The 19,875-nt window shown below is 38.5% G+C and overlaps 1 protein-coding gene across 1 annotated transcript in view; it reads right to left on the bottom strand.

The window, feature by feature from the left end:
* Nucleotides 1-812: 812 nt before the first annotated feature.
* Nucleotides 813-19,875, bottom strand: part of LOC141011963 (CUB and sushi domain-containing protein 3-like) — a 228,382-nt gene continuing 209,319 nt past the window's right edge. The window contains exons 62-71 of the mRNA XM_073485326.1: nt 14,747-14,920; nt 13,906-13,979; nt 12,537-12,648; nt 7,008-7,187; nt 6,571-6,636; nt 4,771-4,929; nt 4,259-4,371; nt 3,370-3,457; nt 1,725-1,866; nt 813-972 (exon numbers count right to left, since the gene is read on the bottom strand). Coding sequence (XP_073341427.1) covers nt 813-972; nt 1,725-1,866; nt 3,370-3,457; nt 4,259-4,371; nt 4,771-4,929; nt 6,571-6,636; nt 7,008-7,187; nt 12,537-12,648; nt 13,906-13,979; nt 14,747-14,920 — 1,268 coding nt within the window. The remainder of the gene's footprint in view (nt 973-1,724; nt 1,867-3,369; nt 3,458-4,258; nt 4,372-4,770; nt 4,930-6,570; nt 6,637-7,007; nt 7,188-12,536; nt 12,649-13,905; nt 13,980-14,746; nt 14,921-19,875) is intronic.

The raw sequence follows: 19,875 nt of genomic DNA, 5'->3' as shown, positions 1-19,875 counted from the left end.
GAAAATGTACTCTATTGTTGTCAGAGAACCTGCACTGTAACAATAAAAGCCCTAGCATTCCCAGTGGCACTCCAGAAAAATGGTACTGCACTTCAGTAATTAAATCCCTGGCCATATATCTCGTCAGTAGGAGGTACCATCCAATTAAGAGGTAAAATTGGCCATATAACTTTGAACGGACTACAGCACCGACACTATTTAAAGAGAGGCAGTTTCTTGTCCACTTCCTAATCCCCTCTCACACACCCCACAGCTTGGAAAATAGACTCTAAAGATTACATTGATGAACTCACAGTTGAGAGGCTCCTCTCTTCCATACGAGAAAATAACTCATCAGGGGAACACGAGACAAAGACAAAAACAAAGCAAAACAGGGTCTTTATCTGGGCTGTTATTATTTTAGAAAATAAAAAGTTTTAATTTTTCATTTGGCATTGTGAAGTAACCCCTCTATATTTATACTAAAGAGCATAAAATACTCCATTTTATCTATATGCCAGAGGCTCTTTTATTCATAAAGCCAACACTCACAGAGTGTAAAGAACGCTTCACTTCACCGAGCTACGGGAAGATCTGGAAAGGTGTGCGACCTCCCCTTCCTTTCTCATTAATCTTTGAGATTCTGTATACGATCAATTGCAACTGCCGTACTTGTTGCTGAAAATGTGCTTTATGTTTCTGATAAATTCTTTGTCTTTGTTGAATGTCATCAGAAACAGGAAAAATATAAATGTCTGTATATATATTTATGAAGAGCAAAAAAGGAGAAGTTGTATTCCCCGTCTATTTGTTTCTCTTTCACTCAGTAGACATCAAACCATGGTGCAGATGGTGTTGAGATTGGGGTCAAAGCGGACGACTTTCCCCTCAGCAGCTTTAGTGTTTGTGTTGTACATGGGGTTCTCAAAAGTGGCCTGTCCATTGTTGTTCTCGTGGACAGAACATCCTGTGTACTGCGCTTTATCTGTTTTCCTGGGGCAGGAGGGAGAAAAATGAGGTTGCATATTAGTTGAGAGACAGTATCCCAATTACCTCCCCTCCTTCCAATCCAATAAACATCTTTCTGTTATCTTGTGTGGACAGCTGCAGTAGGTAAATTAGGCTGAATAGTAATTATTGTTGAAAAGATCAGTCAGAAGAGCCCATGTCTGTTCACTGGTAACTCACATAATGAGTGCAAAATTTGCATGTCACAGGCTCTTGCTGTATGCACTGTTCTGAGGGGTACTCTATAAATCAAGACAAAATCCACTGGTCTACACACATCACATATACATGCAGAGAGGAATACACTACATTGCATACTATATTAAAGTCACTCTCATTAAAAATGACATACTGCTGTGTAATGTGGTGTGGATGGCAACACGTTGACTAACATTGCATCATGCTTTGAAGCCTCACACAAGTAAGCTACTGTATCAAGTGAGGAACCTTGCTGCAGTGAAGCAGGCTATGGAAGTGGGCCACAGTGTACTTATCTACCTCATCTTGATGTGTATTTCCTGTGGCTGCAACTGTACAAACATCCACATAAATCTGGGTTTGCAAAACTTTTCCAACATCTGATCTGTGGTAGATAACTTTGAGAGTCAACATGGGAGACATACTCATGGAAATGTAGTACTTTCTCTCTCAGGTGGGAACCAAACCAACATAGACTACAGTAGCTACTAAATTTGGGATCTTGGCTGCTATGGAAGAAACAAAGATACACTACATACCGCTGTTTGTAGAGATAAAAACCGAGGCCTGCAAAGATGAGGGCAAAGAAAGGCACGATGATAGCTACAGCGACAGAACTGCTGTTGGTAGAGCCATTGGTTTCGGGGTCAATAAGTGTAATATTCTCCCTCACACTCAGACCTGGAAGAAAAACATCATATTTAGCAAAAAGCTTAATAGTCAATGAATGAAAAACATTAAAAATATTGAGATTAACAAAATGGCACTGGATGAAATAGATGAAAAAATAGAGACATACGTTTCATCTGTTGGTGACGATGATGATGATTATGATGATAATGAAGAGGAAGATGATCACAATGATGACAAGTCGGAGACGCAGCACCCGGTTGATTAAGACGACAACCATAATGATCATAGTGATAATGATCATGGTTACTGTAATAATCTTGTTGAAGACAATCATGAGATGATGACAACAGGAATGTTGAGCACAAAGTCATAAAGGATGATGATGTGGAAGGGAATTATACACTTTGTGCTATATGACACATGAGTGGTTGCCAGCAGGTAATTAGGGGCCACACACTAGAAATGTATGTTAATAAAAAAATGTTATAACTGGGTTATAAAGTGAGTGTTGCCATTTAATCTAAACTTATTAAGAAGAAACACGACAGGTAGGAGGTATAGGAGAAAAGAGTAATATCTGATAGGTATTAACTTCCCCAGTTGATATCTCTTTTTATCACTCCATAAATCAGAAAATACTGACAACAGCTATAAAAAAATCAATTTTCCCTATGTTTTTAGGAATAAAATGGCACATAAAATCCGGCTATGAATGATATATGAACAAACCCTTCTGTAAAAACCTTAAGAATATAGATAAGAATGAGCCTGGAAAGTTTGAGTGCTACTGAAGAGGAGATTTCTGGCTCAGAGTACAAGAAATACCTTATTTTGAGAAAATGGCTGACATGTATTATATACGTTTTCACTTGTAGTGTCCATCCTTAAAACATACTGTTTCCATAGTAATAATAGGCGTTACTAGAAAGAACCAATATGTTATCATAAAATACTCAATGTCTGTTCTCTCTCTGTGTACAAAGAGAATAATGGATCTCCCAGTGAAGGAGAAAAATCTATTTCTACAAAGATGTTTTCATATCTATCTCAACAAAACCTTATTTCTACATTTGAAACATTTTGAAATATTATATAGATTTGCAATAATGGCAAGACACGTTTGAAGGCGTGTTTTTTCAACAAAAAACTGAAACAGAAAATTCTGAAGTTACATGTATTTCATCTCCCTCACTGAAAAATTCCGAATCTCTCTTTCACTGAATAGTCCTTTCACAGTATATGTGTTCTAAAGGTTTCAAGTTTCCACGTCAAACTTGTGTAAGTTGCACACTGGACCACAGTTGGTGTTCTAATGTCACAAATCATGCCTATATGTACATCTTCAACTCGGATTTAAAGTGAGAACAAAGAAACATCAGCCTTCCAGTGTCAAACTCTTCACATATACCATTAATTCACAAAAAGCAGAACACATATCTGAGTGGAGTGGAGGGTTTAAATATCATCTCTTTTCTTTACTTCCATGAAAATGAAATATGCGGGGGAGTGACCAATGGCAATGGGACTTACTGTATTTGAAAAGACACATACCAAGTCTCTGAAGTCCAAACTGTCCGTAGTCTTTACCCTGTATGAAGCCTTGGAACACATAGCTGCCACCCTCAGGCTCAGCTGAAACCTGGTAGAAGAAAATAATAAGATAGAGCTCAAGGAAAAGTATGCTTTGTTTCAAGTGCATGTATACTGTTGTTTTCTTGGCATCTAAGAAGGTGTTGCATCTATTCTACCCCTAATCAAAAACTGCACATATTGTTTTAGTACGACAATCAACACATTCTGTCATACTACATTCAAAAATAACCCCTTTGTGTTTTGAAACCTCCCTCCAGCAGCTGTGTTGCAGTATGCTATCAATAGCTCTGCTGTGTGCAGTCACCTGTCACATGTTGTTATTAAGTGGACCTTGAAGTTTATTTTAGAAAGACTTCAATTCCAGCAACAAATATTGTTTTTGTATTGTTTCTAGGCCCTTAGATGTCAACTGTGTGTCTGAGCTTATTCAGCAAATGTTCAATGCACGAATGCTGAAATGGTTCATACAGAGCACTGGGTGCATTTGATATAGAGCCAATGTAAACATATGTAAACAAAAACAGACAAGAAGCCAGGAAATTACTATTCTGCTTATATTCACAGTTTCTTCTCATGTATTATGATTTTTTTCTCTCACTTTTTTGGCACGCTAAATAGGATGAGAAAAGACTAATAATGAAGAAACATTGGCTCGAATCAGTCGAGGGAAGGCTTATTTTCGTCTCCCAAGTAGTTACAGTCCCATTGCCTGTAATATTCTTTGTGTCTGTCGGACTGAAGCAGAAATAATAAATACACACGTCTAATGAAATAAGAGACAGTCACAGCTCTTGGTTATTTTCAAAAGATCACTGGCCAGCTGCTTCAAATTCCTGTGTATACTCACAAATCCATCCATTGCCCAGGTCTCATCAGTAATCCTGCTCAAAGAGCTGTGGGCCACTGCTCTCATCTGGTACAGCAAAAGCATTAACCGTGCCTCCTGGCGCTTGTACACTCCTACAAGGTAGAGGCAACACGAGAAACGATGTGAATAAAGTGATGAAGCAGTACGAGTGTGGGGGAACGATAAAAGAAGGGAGAGAAGCAGGACCAAAATGAAGAAAAGCAGAAGAGAAGCAGTTCGAAAAGACGAGAACAGATGAGAAAACAGCTCAGGGAGGAGGGGAGGAGACGAGTAACTCTTGAGTGGGCAGTTAGTCAGTCAGTGCAGACCAATACATCCGTCTTTAGAGCCAATAGTTAATTTCCACTCTCATGCATGAGATCATTTGGTGATTGACTGATTGACATGAGGTACCCTTAGAATAAATGGAAGTGACACACAGAGGTAGTGAGAGGAGGAAAGGGGAGGCGGGGAGGAGGGAGAAGAAGACAGATGATTTATAGATGACTCACCAGAGAGTAGAAACTCCATGCTACTGTCGGTTAAAGTTACATTGACTTTTCCAGTCGAGGCATTAAAGCTTGTGACTGTCAAAGTCATCGGCTGTTTCTGGCCTTTGTAATCATAAGAACCCTTCCAGACGAAATCAGGGGCAAACACGTCATCAGGGACTTAAGGAAAGGAAAAGAAAACTCATTAAATAATTTCATTTAAATAACAAGAAAGAAGAACTGAAAAAAAAGCATAAGTATGAAAATGTGGATGTTCTCATTCCTATTAACCAGCGTTGTCTAACAACATCAAATCAAAATTATGTTTTAAATGCAAGCTGACTACTTGCACCCACGCTGAAAAATGGTAATTAGATGTGCAGTGGAATCAACATATCAAACAGCTGATAACGGTCTTTTCATTCAATTTGAATAATATCATGTTCCTTATATGCTTTGACAATCTCAATCAATGATAATTAAATACATTCTGGAAAAGATAACTCTGGCCTCATTCTGCAAACTTGGCACAACTTCTTCATGAAAACTTTTTGTAGCACTTTTACAGAACATTCATTATCATTATCTCGTGGTAATTATTTACAAGGCAATTGTAAGCCAATTATCCTTGCAAAGAGGTGACTGTCTGTCATTAGTACCAGGAATTAAACCTAATAATAGTGAGGATAATTATCTATATATACTAGATCATTTTCAGTAATTGCTGACACAACAAGGTGCACTTAGATGGAATGTGACATTATTTCCCAACTTACTGATGTTGTTAATAGCTTTAGTTTGTTTAATACAGATTAAGTAAAAGTACAATTTAATTTTATAACAGATTAAAAAAATGCAGGTACTTCCTTTCACAGTGCAGTTTCACCTTACTGGGTAAATTTGGTTAGCTTACCTAGAGTATTGTCTGAGCACACTGTACCCCCCTCAGTCTTAGGGAAATAGTCAAGACAACAAGATAACACAGAAATATCTCTAACTTGTATATTTGTATGTTTTAATAACTACCTTTAACAGTACAGCAGCTTTGAGCTCAGTGCTAATGTAAGCAAGCCAATATGCTCATAATGCCAATGCTAACATGCTGACATGTAGTATGTGGTGTTTACTATGTTCACAACCTTAGTTTAACACGTAAGCATGTTAAAATGAGCTAATTAGCACTTAACACATTTTTATTTGTTTAGTATTACAAATGCTTACAATATTAATACAATGTAAAATCTCCACCAGTTACATGCTTGTATAATCTGGAAATAATGACTTTATTGCACCAATATTTTTTAATTATAGACTTATTAGATTGTATGCATTAAGTAGAAATTGCACATATTATGACCCATTAATATTTCCTGAAACTAATTACATTTAATTATATTTTTGTACCAATAATTCAAGCTTAATTTGTTAGAATGTACCACATATGTAACTGCAAAAGAGGTCACACAATATGTTAAGACCATAATATAATAAGAACAGTTATAACAACAAACATCAGGTTCAGTGCTAATAACGTTCCTCATATGCTAATTATTTTCCTCTAGTGTGAAAAATGCTGACTTTGAGCTACAGACCTAAGACCCGTGAAGACAGTGAAACTTTTATGATTTTGCAGAGACAGGTCGAGTCACTGTATAAGACAATAAACTCAACCTACCTTACAGCTACATAGCAACAATGACACCCACTTTGTACTATGAAAGAAACTTTCCTATAGTTGATGCTAAAGCCACGAAAACATAGATGCAAGACTGCTGACTTATGTGGTTACCAGATGAACAGCTTGTGCATTTGAAGACTCACCATTTATTTTAGGGCTCGGTGTCCCTGGAATGGGTTTGACAGTTTTCTCATGTGATTTGGAACCAACTGCAGAAAAACATAAATATGTATGTCACAAAGATGTAGTGATACACAGCCAAGCTTAACAGCTGGAGGATGTTGGGAAAGTAAACACTGCTAAACTGTAACTTGCCACCCGCATTAAACTTTTCCTCACTTTAGTGAGATCTCTCGTGGCTCAGTTCTAACAAGCACTTACAAATCAAAACACACTAAAATAGAATCAATTGCAATTAGTTGACAGTGTAGTGACACAGAAAACATCAAAGAAACCACAATGTCTCATTATATTTGATCAGGGTTTTATTTGACTTCCCTCTACCTTTATGCATGAGCACAATCTTCCCCTTGAACATTTGAACTTTTACTCCATTTGCAGACCTCTGCTGACCACGTACCTCTGCAGACAGGCACCTTGCCAGTCCAGCTGCTGTCAGAGCGGCAGACACGGTGCTCTGAACCCCCGGAAAGGAAATAACCTGGCTGACAGGTGTACACCAGGGTGTAACCGTAGGAGGGCAGGTCCAGACCCACGACGTCAGCGTTGGCCGGGCTCCGCGGCTGCTTGCAGGAGTGAGCTAAAGAGCAAGCCGAGGGCAGATGCATTAACACTCACACATATATACACACAGAGATGCACAGGTAGACAAGAAGATAATTAAGGACTCAGGAGAGAGGGAAAGATGAGGGATAAAAAAAGAGGATATAAAAGGAAGCACACAGATTTTAAAATGTGATTGAGTCCAGGGAGTAATTAGGGAGCATATTGATACTTTAATATGTCTAGTTTCTTTTCTGATACGAATATGGACATTTGTGGCTTGGGTGATTTACTGCTTAATTTTAGGATGAATTAGCCAACAAAATGGGCTTAAATTAAGTCAAAAGAATAACTGCACAAATTGCTTGTAAATTACCCAAAGGTTTGGACTGCAATCCAATAATGGGTCCAAACTAGATGAAGCTTGCCAGTATCCTTGCAAAACAGTGCTGAAGGAATGTTACTGCAGATCTTGCATATAGGTTGTAAGGTTACTAATGGGCATTGGAAGGAGGCAGAATGCTGACTGAAATAATTGGCAAATAGGAGGCCTTTAAGTGCAGCCCATGTTCTGGAAAGTCAGACCAGTGTGACCTGAAAATAAAATATTAGTATACGTCTTGTTGGAGCTCGAGTTTTCCAATGATTCAGTTTTGACTTTCTTGGCTTTGACTCTCTTAGCTTATTAAACTATTCTGTCTCAAAAAACAGGAAGCTAGTGAAATGCTGATTACGCATTGTGTTGAGAAGCTGAATCAGAAACTTAGGACAAAAGCTGTCATTGCTGTGTTGCCAAAACATCAGCCTCCTCTTATAGACTGTATTAAATGCTTTCATTCTCTCATGAGTGGGTTGAGTATACTTAGTTTAATTTTTGATATCAACAAACTCTCTACAAAACAAAGATTTATGCAAATCAGCCCGTGCCACCAAAACACTGTGGGGTTCAACATTCACGCTCTGAGGCATCAACAATAATGTGAAAATAGCGAAATAATTTTGCTGCTTGTGAGTGAAAGAATACGTTGCCAGCTGTCAAATGGGAGACAGCTGCAACTGAGTCACAGTACCAAATCGGTCCTTCATGGCGCCTTAATGACATTAGTGGCAATAGGGTGTGGAAGGGATGCCAGGATGAAACCCAGTTTTCTCGGCTTCATGAAAGACGAGTAATCTGTGGGAAATTCCTCCTGTTGGATTAATTTTTGCTGGTAATAATATGTGTGTGTGCATGTCTGAAAACATACATTTGTCAATGCTTTGGAAGCTAAAGCAGGTACAGAAATTCAGCAGGATATTTATCTTATTCATCTTATACTCTGATACAGAAACAACAACAACTTCGAAAGACTGATGAAGAAAGCACAAGGACAACTCTGAAGTCATCCTTGTGTGCCACCCACAGCTTTTCCAATAAACTGATAAATCTGCCATGAGGAAATCTGTTATCTATTTTCACCACAAGAACCCATGCTGTGAGTTGTAGCTATAAAGTCTGGATAAATAAATAAATAATTAAATAAACTCCCTTCTCGCTTCCTGAACACAAGTATATCAAACCTATTTTAAAATGACACACTGTCAGCACATGTCCAGAGTGGTTGTAGAGCTTGTAGACCATGAATACTGAAGACACTTACAAGGCCGATGAATTGTTGTATCAAAGACATGTCACACTCCTCATCAACTTCTGTTGACAGAGCCATGTTTATTTACACTTCAAACAGCACAGCGGGCTTTACTCCTGAGATTACACAAGGCCTCGAAAGACACTTTCACTTTTTCTGTCACACAACAGCATGTAATGTTCTTAGTTGAAAGTCAGTATCTCAGATAGAGACAGACTGCATTAGTTAGAGACACAGACAGACAGAGACAGATCGGGGCAGACACACAGAGATAGTCCTGCTGATGGATTTCTGTTCCAGACAAGGAGGTTGGCCAGCTGCAGACAGTAACAGCAAGTCACCGTCAAGAAGTTAACTTTTAAATTGTTACAGTGTTTTTCTTAAAGATATTTTGGTTTTTAACAGGCAATCTTGTTAGTATGCCTTGCTGCACAAAATGTTGCTGGTCAGAGGTTGCCGGTTTTGACATCAAAACAATGATTTCTCACAGTATCTACCAAGGAAACTTATGACTTTTGCTTATTTGTAATCAAGTTATACTTGCTGAACTTGTTATAGTGCTCAATGGCACCCTCAAATCTCAAAATTTCACTGCTGATGCTTTGGAAATTTAGGGAATTGGGGTGTGTTCCTACAGGCAAAATTATAATCTGATAAAAAGGTAATGTGCTTAAAATCCTGTGATATTAAACTCTTACTTGTGTCCTCTGCATCTATTACATCCATTTATTTCTAATCCCTCCAAGTTTTTGCTTTCACCAGCAGTACACGATTGGTTGGCTTCACTTTTAAATCCATTTAAGAGGGTTCACAGGAACAGAATACCATTTAATCATAGAGAAAGGTATTTCAGAGTATTTATGACTTGTTTGACTGAGGGTCAACACAGAGTGTCAGGCCCATACAAAGTGCTCATACTCAAATACATAAGCACAGTTTTCCCCTGGTGTATTATTGAACAGACAGCCCTCTGGGTCTGTATGTCCGCTTTCAGGGTTGTACAAGTGAAAAATGAATAAAAAATATTGCCATACATCAACAGACTTCAAATGAATTAATAATTTAACTTTAAAGCAGAAATACACAAAAACCTTAAGGTTTATTGTTTTGGATCTCCAATGATGTATTAACTATTCTATTTAGTTCAATGTAAACAATAAATATTAGTTTAGTGATATGAATGTGTTGTTCAACTACATTATCACGGTGCAGCTTTCCAAATCCAAACAGTTTCACAGCAAAGTAAGATCATGTTACATGCTTTATGTGCAGAACTGTAAAATAAGGATGGTTTCTTCTATGCACATATAATGATACACTCATAACACCAACCAGACCAAGAAATTTAAAGTAGGAGGTCTTATCAAGACAATATTCTGGGAACAGTTTGCAGATATGTACAACTTCATTTAAAGGATATATGCACAAAGAAAACATTTCATTTGTGGACATTTATATGTTTATATAACTTCAACAATGTTAATGTAACATGAAAGTGAAAGTTCCCGCAGTAAAAAAATTGAGATTTAACTCAGAAGTCTGGGATACTTCAATCTGGTGACTGTCAGAGATGCTTTCCTCTGTTTTAATTCTGGTAGTAACAATGACAGGACGAGGGCAGAGGGAAATCAATGCTTTTTTCAAGCCACCACAGGTGGTGGAGTAGAGCTAAAGAGCATCTTCTGAAACACTGCAACCTCAGCAGAGACAGAAAACCTGGCTACGAAACTGTACCTGCAGAACAGAGCGAGTCAGGAAAGTTAAAAGCCTCAAAATATGATTTCTCTGAATGAAATCCCAACTGGTTGTCACAATGCCATTTCAGCGGGTGACTTACAACTTCTTGGTTACACAAAAAGGTATAAAATATGTTATTTTATGTTTACCACTGTGAAAGTTAATGCCGCTGCTGGGATGCTTTGTACACAAATCCAAATCGGTTGAAGAGAGGAAGCACCCAGAGGTGTGCCACTTACAGTTTGAGGAGACATTAACAGTTACTGAAATTAAATGTTAAATATATACAGGTTGCTCAAATTTTAGCCCTCAACATAAATGGACCTTAGATTTAGTCCATTTCTTCATAATAAGGAGATCTAAAATGTTTTTTAAGTTATAAATGTACTAATTTCTGGCCAAAATTAGTTGAATCAATATAAGATGGATACACATGTCTACATAAGAATCAGCTAAATGCTGGGGTTGTTATGTGTAGATTAATCCACTACAAACTGCTTGATGTTTATGTCCATGTTGAGTTTATTTTAACATGCATCCTTTTTTATCAGTCCACGGGCAATATGACATCCATTAACCCAAACTGTGCAATTCTAAATACCATATTTAAGCATGTAGCAAGTTTAATATCAACCATAGTCAATCAGGGGTACAGAATGGATTTGACCTCAGCTTGTGTCTGTGCATTGCCTAGTGGTAGCATGCCAAGATGCTGCAGATAAAATGTCTTTTATTAAGGCATATATTTCCATAATAATGAAATTTACATTATTATGCCTTACGAAACAACTTGAAAGTGACTTTAAGAACATTCAGTTTAAAGCTTAAAGTTTTTGGATTATTTTTTTTGGTTTTTGTTGAAAGCTGTTCAAATAAGCATTTCATATAATTCCAATCAGAAAATAAACCCCATTAATTTTAGACCAAGATGCATAATGTAAAATTGCAAATTTTACATTATGCAAGTATTGCAAGTATTTGAATAAACGGATCTATGACATAAATGGTCTGTCCCGCACACAATCACATGCATGCAACCCATTTATTTCAATGAGGGGAGACTAAATATTAGAAACACCTCTCAGTATGATGAGACAATTCAACAGCACCACAAACTACAGCTTCCAAAATGACCATACTGTTGAATCCACATCTAAAACAAAACCTGAACACAATAACTCTCATGAAAGTAGGATTTAGACCGGCATTCTTTTTAGCTATGTGTGCCTAATAAACCGGCAACTGAGTGTAAGCACAACAAAAAGACCGCATGATGCACATATTCAAGTATTCACAATCCCTTTAAAGCTCCCCCTCCTTCCACCAAAACACACATACACACACCGCACCCACACACTCACACTCACACTCACACAAAGCCTTGCCGCAGAGTGGATGAGGCAGAGGATGAAGGGTAGGTATTACAATTTTTCTGCTCCCTCAGCAAAAATGTCTCCTAGAAATTCAAGTGGGTGTTACATCTTGGGGTACTTATGAAATCAAGATTACAAAATATCATTTGAATCCCTTCATCATCACACAGCTCAAATGTTTACACTGTAAGTGCATAGAAAAATGCAGACTATAGTAAGATTTAAAATGGTAATATTTTCATGAAAAATGCTACAGCTGAAAGGGATTCCACTGATATGTTAGATTACGTTACTGAGATAAACTGCACAGCCTAGTTTGGTGTTGGTTGACAGTAAAGATAGTTCAATCAGTGTAGCAGTAACTACGATCAACACCTCTCTCTCTCTCAGAATGGCTGGGGTGGCGGGTTGATTGAGTCATGACCTGCAATCTACTGGGAGGTCGAAAGTTATGTCAGGATTGAGCGAATGAGAGAAGCTATATTGGAATAGACATCAAGCAAGGGAGAGGGAGAGAGTTGAGGAAAGGAAAAGAAAGTGTCTGAGTAGCCAGCAATGCAGATAAGCAGTGACAAGGTGCCAGAGGGCAAAGTGAAAAACAAAGTGATACAAAGATATAGCAAGAGAGCATGATGAACAAGCACTCACGGATGCAGGTGGGCTGAATGCCGGTCCAGGTGAGATCTGGCAAACAGAGCCGGGTGGTAGAGCCCTGCAGAAGGTGTCCCTGTTGGCACTGGAAGTCGAGTCTGCTGCCCACCTGGCCACAAACAGACAGCGCACAAATGGAGAGAGTCAATACACTGATGCAAATGCCAATAGGCTCCCAGCATCAAATCTAAAGAGCTTGGAAAAAATACTGCACACTGAAGTTTTTTCCTTTTTTTAATGATTATCTGTAGTGTGTGGAGGCAGATGGAGACTATTCCTAGAGGCGATGGCCCATGTTTGTGTTCTCATCTGATTCACAGACATTAGAAAGTGAGGGAGCTCACTTTCTGGTAAAGATATAAAGCCAAACTGCTTTCTGTTATCTTAATAAATGACTTTTATTTTCTGCCACCATCCCAGCTGCCTGTTTAAAGACAGCAGCGACACAGAACTTTCTCATTCGCTGGTGTCAAGATATTGCTGAATTTGTTCAGTAATGCAGAAAAATGCAAGACTACAGCCATTACAAGCACTGATCCAAATAATAAGCTGCTTCTGCTGTCATTTGGGAGAAATTTCATATCAGATACTCCACTGAATGTTGTGGAGAAATTGTTTGCACTTAACTTGTAAGCGACACTCTAAAAGCAACAGGGAGGAAATAAAATGAAATACAAGGGCTGAAAGCATCTCAAGGGAACTGCTGAACACACACCAATGGTCATGATATCATTTTTTTTTACTATGATGCATTTTAACTTTGCTCATTTTCAACATAAGCTCAAGTGGCATACAGTGCACATTATTATGGATCTACTGTAGATATGCACCATGTCTTTACACGTTCACAGTGGTGGAGATATACCGTTGGAGGGATGGATAAATACATGCATCACTGCTTCCTCCTTGTACCCATCTAACATCATCCAAGGAATAAATAATGATTTTGTCCTGTTCATTCATTGAAAACTGCCCTTTTCAAAGACGACTAAGTATAGGTTAAAAAGCAGAGCTGTGAGCTCTGAATGGCGCTTAGATTTTCTGCTTTTTTTTTTCCGCACTCAGCTGCCTCTACCTCTAATGTACAACAACTACGCAGCATCAAATATTGATCACATGTGGATTTGTTGTAGAGCTGAATTAAGTAAGTGACATATAGAGTATAGTCTATAAAAAAGGAAATATGTTATGACAGCTTGCTAGATTTTATATTAAATACCTGTAAATAAACCTGTCTCCAACTAGGAACATAATTTGTTATGGTCATGTCTGAAATTCATTTTACGGTAAAAATTCACTTCAGAGTTACGGCACATAACACCATCTGTTCATGTAATGTGTCCACTGCAGGTAATGCTCATTTTACCTTAAAGCCGGTCGAGTAATTCATGAAGCCATGCTCAGGTGTCCCTGGATTTTCACAAGTGGTTCTCGTGGGCTCTGGAACAAGATAACATTGTCATGATGAGCGGGGGGAATTGCAGCAGAGCAAAAATGAGAATATGACAGAGGGGCAATCATTGATAATGACGAAGCAATTTCTCTCTGGTGTACCATGTACCGGAGGCCAATTACTGAAATGGCTTGGTAACATGAGCAAAATAGCACCCACCATCCTTAATCTGTTGACTATGAATTCCTTAAAAGTCTCAGGAAAAGGTGTAAGACTAAGAGACTTTTAATCACCGCAAAGACTGTATTCAAATTAAGACACATCCATTCAGTTAAACGTATCATCGGCACTTAATATTTCCAGCACATATAAAGCATTGCCCCTGAGGAAACAATATAAATAATGTAGTTGATTCTTGTGATTTAGTTTTATATGAATACCAGATGGCAATGCGCTGGTTCTAGTTCACCTTCAACCGCATATGTTACTTACCTTACCTGCTTCGAGAGAACCAACAGAAAATGATCATTTGAAGATTAGTAAAGTGCTCTGTTCTTCTTTCATTTGTGATGGTACCTGGCAGACATCTTGCATCTAATCTCACTATCTTTATTATGTCGCTCTACAAGCTAAAATACGCATCTCTTGCATGTAGCAAAGACAAATCGTGGGATAAAAGTAATTTAATGATCAATAATGTAATGCTTCGCAAATCTCAAAGTTGACAGTTCAGAAACAAAAGAATTACATACCAAGCTGAAACCCAATTATTCAATGGATTAGCTGAATCAACATGCAGACTATTATTCCGTACCTATACATCGAGGCTGAGATCCGCTCCAGGTGCCGTCCTCCTGGCACATACGTGATGTTGACCCAACCAGCAGGTAGGGGGCATTGCAGCTAAACATCACCTCAGACTTGAAGATGAAACTGCGCCCTTCTCTCCGTCCTTTGGCAGGCATACTGGGGTCTCCGCAGAACTTGGCTGCAAAGGCAGAAATGTGGAGTATTGCTGATGTGATAAGCCAAGGGCCATCAAATCCAAACACAGATGTTACATATTTTTCTTTAAGTATTCATGCAACAGCCCTGTTCTGTTAAACCTTCCCTCCAGTTCATGTCGATACCCTATTGGACTGTCCTATTTTTACAATTCAAATGTTCATCTCTTCTTAACCTCATTACTCACAAGGAATACTGCAGCAGCGAGTCAATTGAACACAGCATTGAGAAGACTAGTCAGCATTTATTTCAAAAATAATAAGCTGTGTGGGATGCTGCCGAACCCATATAAGATCAGACCATGATGAGAAGTGCCTACAGTGGTTTCAACTGCTGCTGCTTGTCAGCTTTGCTGTTGTCATTGGGTTTTTTATTATATCCAATATATTTCAGTACCTGACTGTAAAATGGCTGTCTTTCTACATGATTTGGAAAGTCTTCATTGACTGAATTATTCAAATTGTTTTGATATGATGCTTAATGCTAAATTTCCTTTAGCCATTTTTCATTGCATGTGGGCAGAAGCATTGACGTCCTTGTCTCAGGATGAATAGCTCTGTCTTAACACTGTTTGTTTCCAACAATCAACCTTGCTGGTAAGCGGTTATAATAGGTAGAAAATATTCATCTTGGCAGCAAGGAGGGAGTGAGGGAGGTCATGGCACTCAATTTTAGATCAAAATAATTAGCAAGTGAAATATTAATTTCTCTGACAGGGCCTTGAGGTTAACACAACTGGAGCCATCTGCTGCCGCTGTTGCTCTCCAAGCCACTTGCATGATATCGCCTTTTTAATGGGACTCCAGTCACAGCCTCTACAGATGAAGGCTGTTGGATTATCACTCCTGCTCCTTCGATTTATTGCTTATGGACAACTAATCAAGTTGACTGGAAAAATTTAGGGTGAGTGGGTTTGATGGGAAGACAAGTCAGCTGTAATATAGTCTGCCAATGTGTCTTTCTATCCATCTTGATTATATATACTATGCATCCATCAATCCACTACAACCACACTGATCAGTAAAAGTTATTTGTGAGCTGTAGGAGGTTCAGAAAGGCTCAGTGTGAGAGGGAGCAGAGGCGAGGACGAGAGTCACAGCATTCAGTCACACAGCCAGAGCACTGTGGGATCAAGCCAATAATAGGGCAGGCTGCTTCACCAGACCTGACATGTGCTGCTGCGTGGAGGTCTGGAGACAGAGATAAGTTCTCGCTTGCTCTCTACCCGAAGTCAAGAACCAACAGGGGCTTCCCACCGCCAGTCTCTGACATAATAGATATCTAGTAGAAAGCAGATTAGAATCCAACCCATGCAGGAATGGATGAATAAAGCCATTACTGCGAATACCGTTATCTCAGAAACAAATTCTTGTATTCAGAGACATATCTTACTCGTAGAAAATATGTTTGCCTATACAGTGGGTCCCATCTGACATCGATGCACTGTGAGTCTCAACCCCCCAGCACCCAATACTTTATCCATGTTTGATTTGACAACAAATAAAGATGCAAATTTATGGCTGGATCAGAAAGGGATTCTTTTCACTTTTCAATAACATTGTAAGACTTAGTATTCAGATTGCTGTTTTTAAAAAAAAATTTTTTGGGGGGTGACAAAACAGGCCAAACAGGTGACACGCACATCAGTCATAAGCTTCAAGCTGCAGGGAAATAATGTACCGCTTTATGGATATATAAGAGAAATGGCCCAGGGCCAAACCAAGCTGAGCTGATTTAATGTGCCTGTGTGCGTGTGTGTGTGTGTGTGCCTGTGTGTGTGTGTGTGTGTGTGTGTGTGTGTGTGTGTGTGTAGATGGATGAGTGAGAGGGAGAGTGAGAGAGAGAGGGGACTAGTCAAACTCTTTCTCACTCACTCTCTCTCTCGTAGCCTCTCCTCTTCCTTGATGAATTATCAATGCTTTGAAATAATCAGTATGCAGAGGCCAGATTCAAAGTTGGGAGCGCAGTCTCATCCCTGTAGACACATGAACTAGCATTTCTCAGACACCGAATTCTGCTGCTTACTCTCCCATGTGTTATGTTGGGGAACATGAATATGCATCTTAATCCTGTTTGGCTGCAAATGCTTACAAAAGTAATGATTTTAAGAAATGCACAGAAGGTTTTGCTTTTGCAGATGCATGACATTTCCTGCAGAGTTGCTGAGCTGTATTTCAACTAAAAGTGCAGAGTATGAATTGCAATCATATTTCTAAAATCTACAGCAGTGCAAGCTTACTATATGTCTATTAAAAAGCAAGCCTTTAAATTATCATGCCAAACTAAATTTCATAAAGTTATCAGTTACATTTGCAGCAGATGTGTATGATAGACCCAAAAGGAATCTTATTATTCCTCCCACTCGTCCCACAATGTTGTTGATGAATGGTTAATATTCTCAATCTACATTATAATGTATTGACTAATGCTTGAAGTATATCTTTATATGCACGGATACAAAAACATTACTGACCTGTGCAAATTTAGAGCTGATCCATGACAAATCTATGTGTGAACAAAATAATGCAGAGTATGTACAGTACTGGTTGATCTTGTGGCTACATTGTGAGCACTGACACTACCTCAGGAAATATCTCATAATAATGACTTGACCAGTTATGGTGGTGAGCATTGCAGATTGCAGTAGATAGTGCTATGCTGACACTTTAATGCATAGCTAATAGCATTTTCTACACCAAATATGATCAGCACTTTCTTCCCCGTTGTTCCACTTTCCAGTTTCATTTATTTGCCTTGGTAAACCTCAGTGATTCATCACAGACTTGCTTCTACTTCTAGTAGCGGGAGGTTAGCTGTAACAATGTGTTAAGGAGAGCGGAGTTGTCTACAGACGCTGATTATTGATCACACTGAAACATATTTATAGTGTATGGCTCCAAGTGTACGTCAATTTTGTACAAGCATTGGAACCTGAATTCTAGGACAATTACGTGCTGAGACACAGTAAACGATAACGTTACATCATGGTACAAAAAGGTTACTCGCTCACATATCTGCAGGAGGTTGTTTTGTGGGTGCTGATGTGGAAAAATGATTGTAGTGTGTTGAGGGATGACACTGCTCATCATAATTGCAGCAGACAGCAAGTAGACATGGTACATTTACCAAGTGGAATCTGATATAATGTCCAGATGACATTTTTTACCCATCATAACAACTCAGGACCAGAACACAGATATACCAGTGCACCTCAATAAAACAGGCAGTTGGTCAGTTAGTATTGCTTAAGCACAAATCTGGTCATAACAGACAACTACCATCCTTTCCAGTTAAGCAAGATATAAATCAGACAGAAGTGTACACACTGACTTCCATGAATAACAATAAACGACTGCAATGTGGCCATTTAGGAGAGCAAATGGCTGTACGACTGTACTTCTAGTTGCACGGTCACAAACACTAGCAGTCTGTCAGCTGGATCTAAGATGCTAAATACCCAAATGGGACTGTGTTTGCCTGACTGAATACAGCCACAAGCACCAAAATCTGTCATTAGCATCAATTACAAAAGAACACACAGGTGAATATAGTTCTTTTTAAATAGGCTCAGGGGTCTCATACAGATTTTTTTAGTCATGGTGTCAACATGTGTTACTTAAGTACTTCAAACCATCTTATTTTCCTCAAATGTATAAGCTCTTACCCAAAGTCAGCCATCAACACAGTGTAGTTACTCCAATAATCAATCATTTGGAAGCAAAATGCAACAATTCAACTGTCAAAACAAAAGAACTGCCTTCACTGCCTATTAGTTTAAGTGGTGATGCTTTTAATGCAACACAGCAGTCAGAAAAAAAAAGTAATACTTATTTTTGCTTGGAGTGTTGTGCAGAAATATTTTTTGTGACATTTGTTTTTATTCCATTTATTCCTGACTAACATTCAGAGAGAAACAAACGCAAGTACTTCACCCTACTTGATATTTCATTTCTGTCGTACTTACACAATGCAAGAACGATTCTGATGACAGTGAGACGCTCTTGAGCAGTCATGCGTCCCAGGGGTTATTATTATGCTTGCAAAGATCATTTTGAGAAGGTCTTAATATAGTAAAGAGCATCAGACACTCCACTTGTGTTTCCACTCAGATCACCATCTTCATCATCAATATTGTGGCTTTGACGCAAGGGCTGGAAGTCAATTCACTTTTCATTTAATAAAAATTTAAATTGGAGTTTCCATTTCGTACGAATGATGAAATATTCAACAGTGTTTATCTTTATGAACAGGTAGGACACTATGGGCCTCTTATGCTTATCAGTGTTCAGTGTTATTTTTCAGAACCCACTGAAAGTGGTTTTAGGATTAAGTGCAAGTCATAGCTATAAAAAAAGACCTTGATGTTGCAACTAGGAGCAACACTAATAATCCCTGTTCTGCATTGACACAAGACTGTCTTATTCTATTTGTATAGTAATTCAGCTGTTAAACCCAGGCCTACCCAGGTGTTGAATTCGATGACTTATTCCTGACTTTTATTAATTTCATTAACTCGGTATAACCTCTAAAGGGGCAAGTGAGAAAGTGGTAGAAGGGGCTTGCAAGTCCAGTTGCCTACGATATAGCACTTAGAATTACCACAAAATAACACACACCAATGTACACCTCCCAAAGTTCATTATTGCAGGACTTCTTACATCATCTACTGTAAAAACTATATATGTAGTCATGTCTCCCCTAAAACAGTTTGTTACAGGGTGGCTTCGTCTGGGGATGAATTTTCAGCAGCACAGATGCTGCTGAATGATCATAGCAATATCATATGATTACTACAAACAGCAGTGTGTCTCTGTGATTCTTCTGCTTTTCTGCGATTATATGTTGCTACTTGCCACTCTGATCATGAAGGTGGCATTACTCTATAGGGGTATATATGCTATAATATAGTATAGGACTCAGTATTTATAATATGTAGTT

This window comes from Pagrus major, chromosome 17, assembly GCF_040436345.1.
Source record: "Pagrus major chromosome 17, Pma_NU_1.0".
NCBI lineage: Eukaryota > Metazoa > Chordata > Actinopteri > Spariformes > Sparidae > Pagrus > Pagrus major.
The sequence above is the reverse complement of the archived record's forward strand: the minus strand, read 5'-3'. Positions and strand labels throughout refer to the sequence as shown.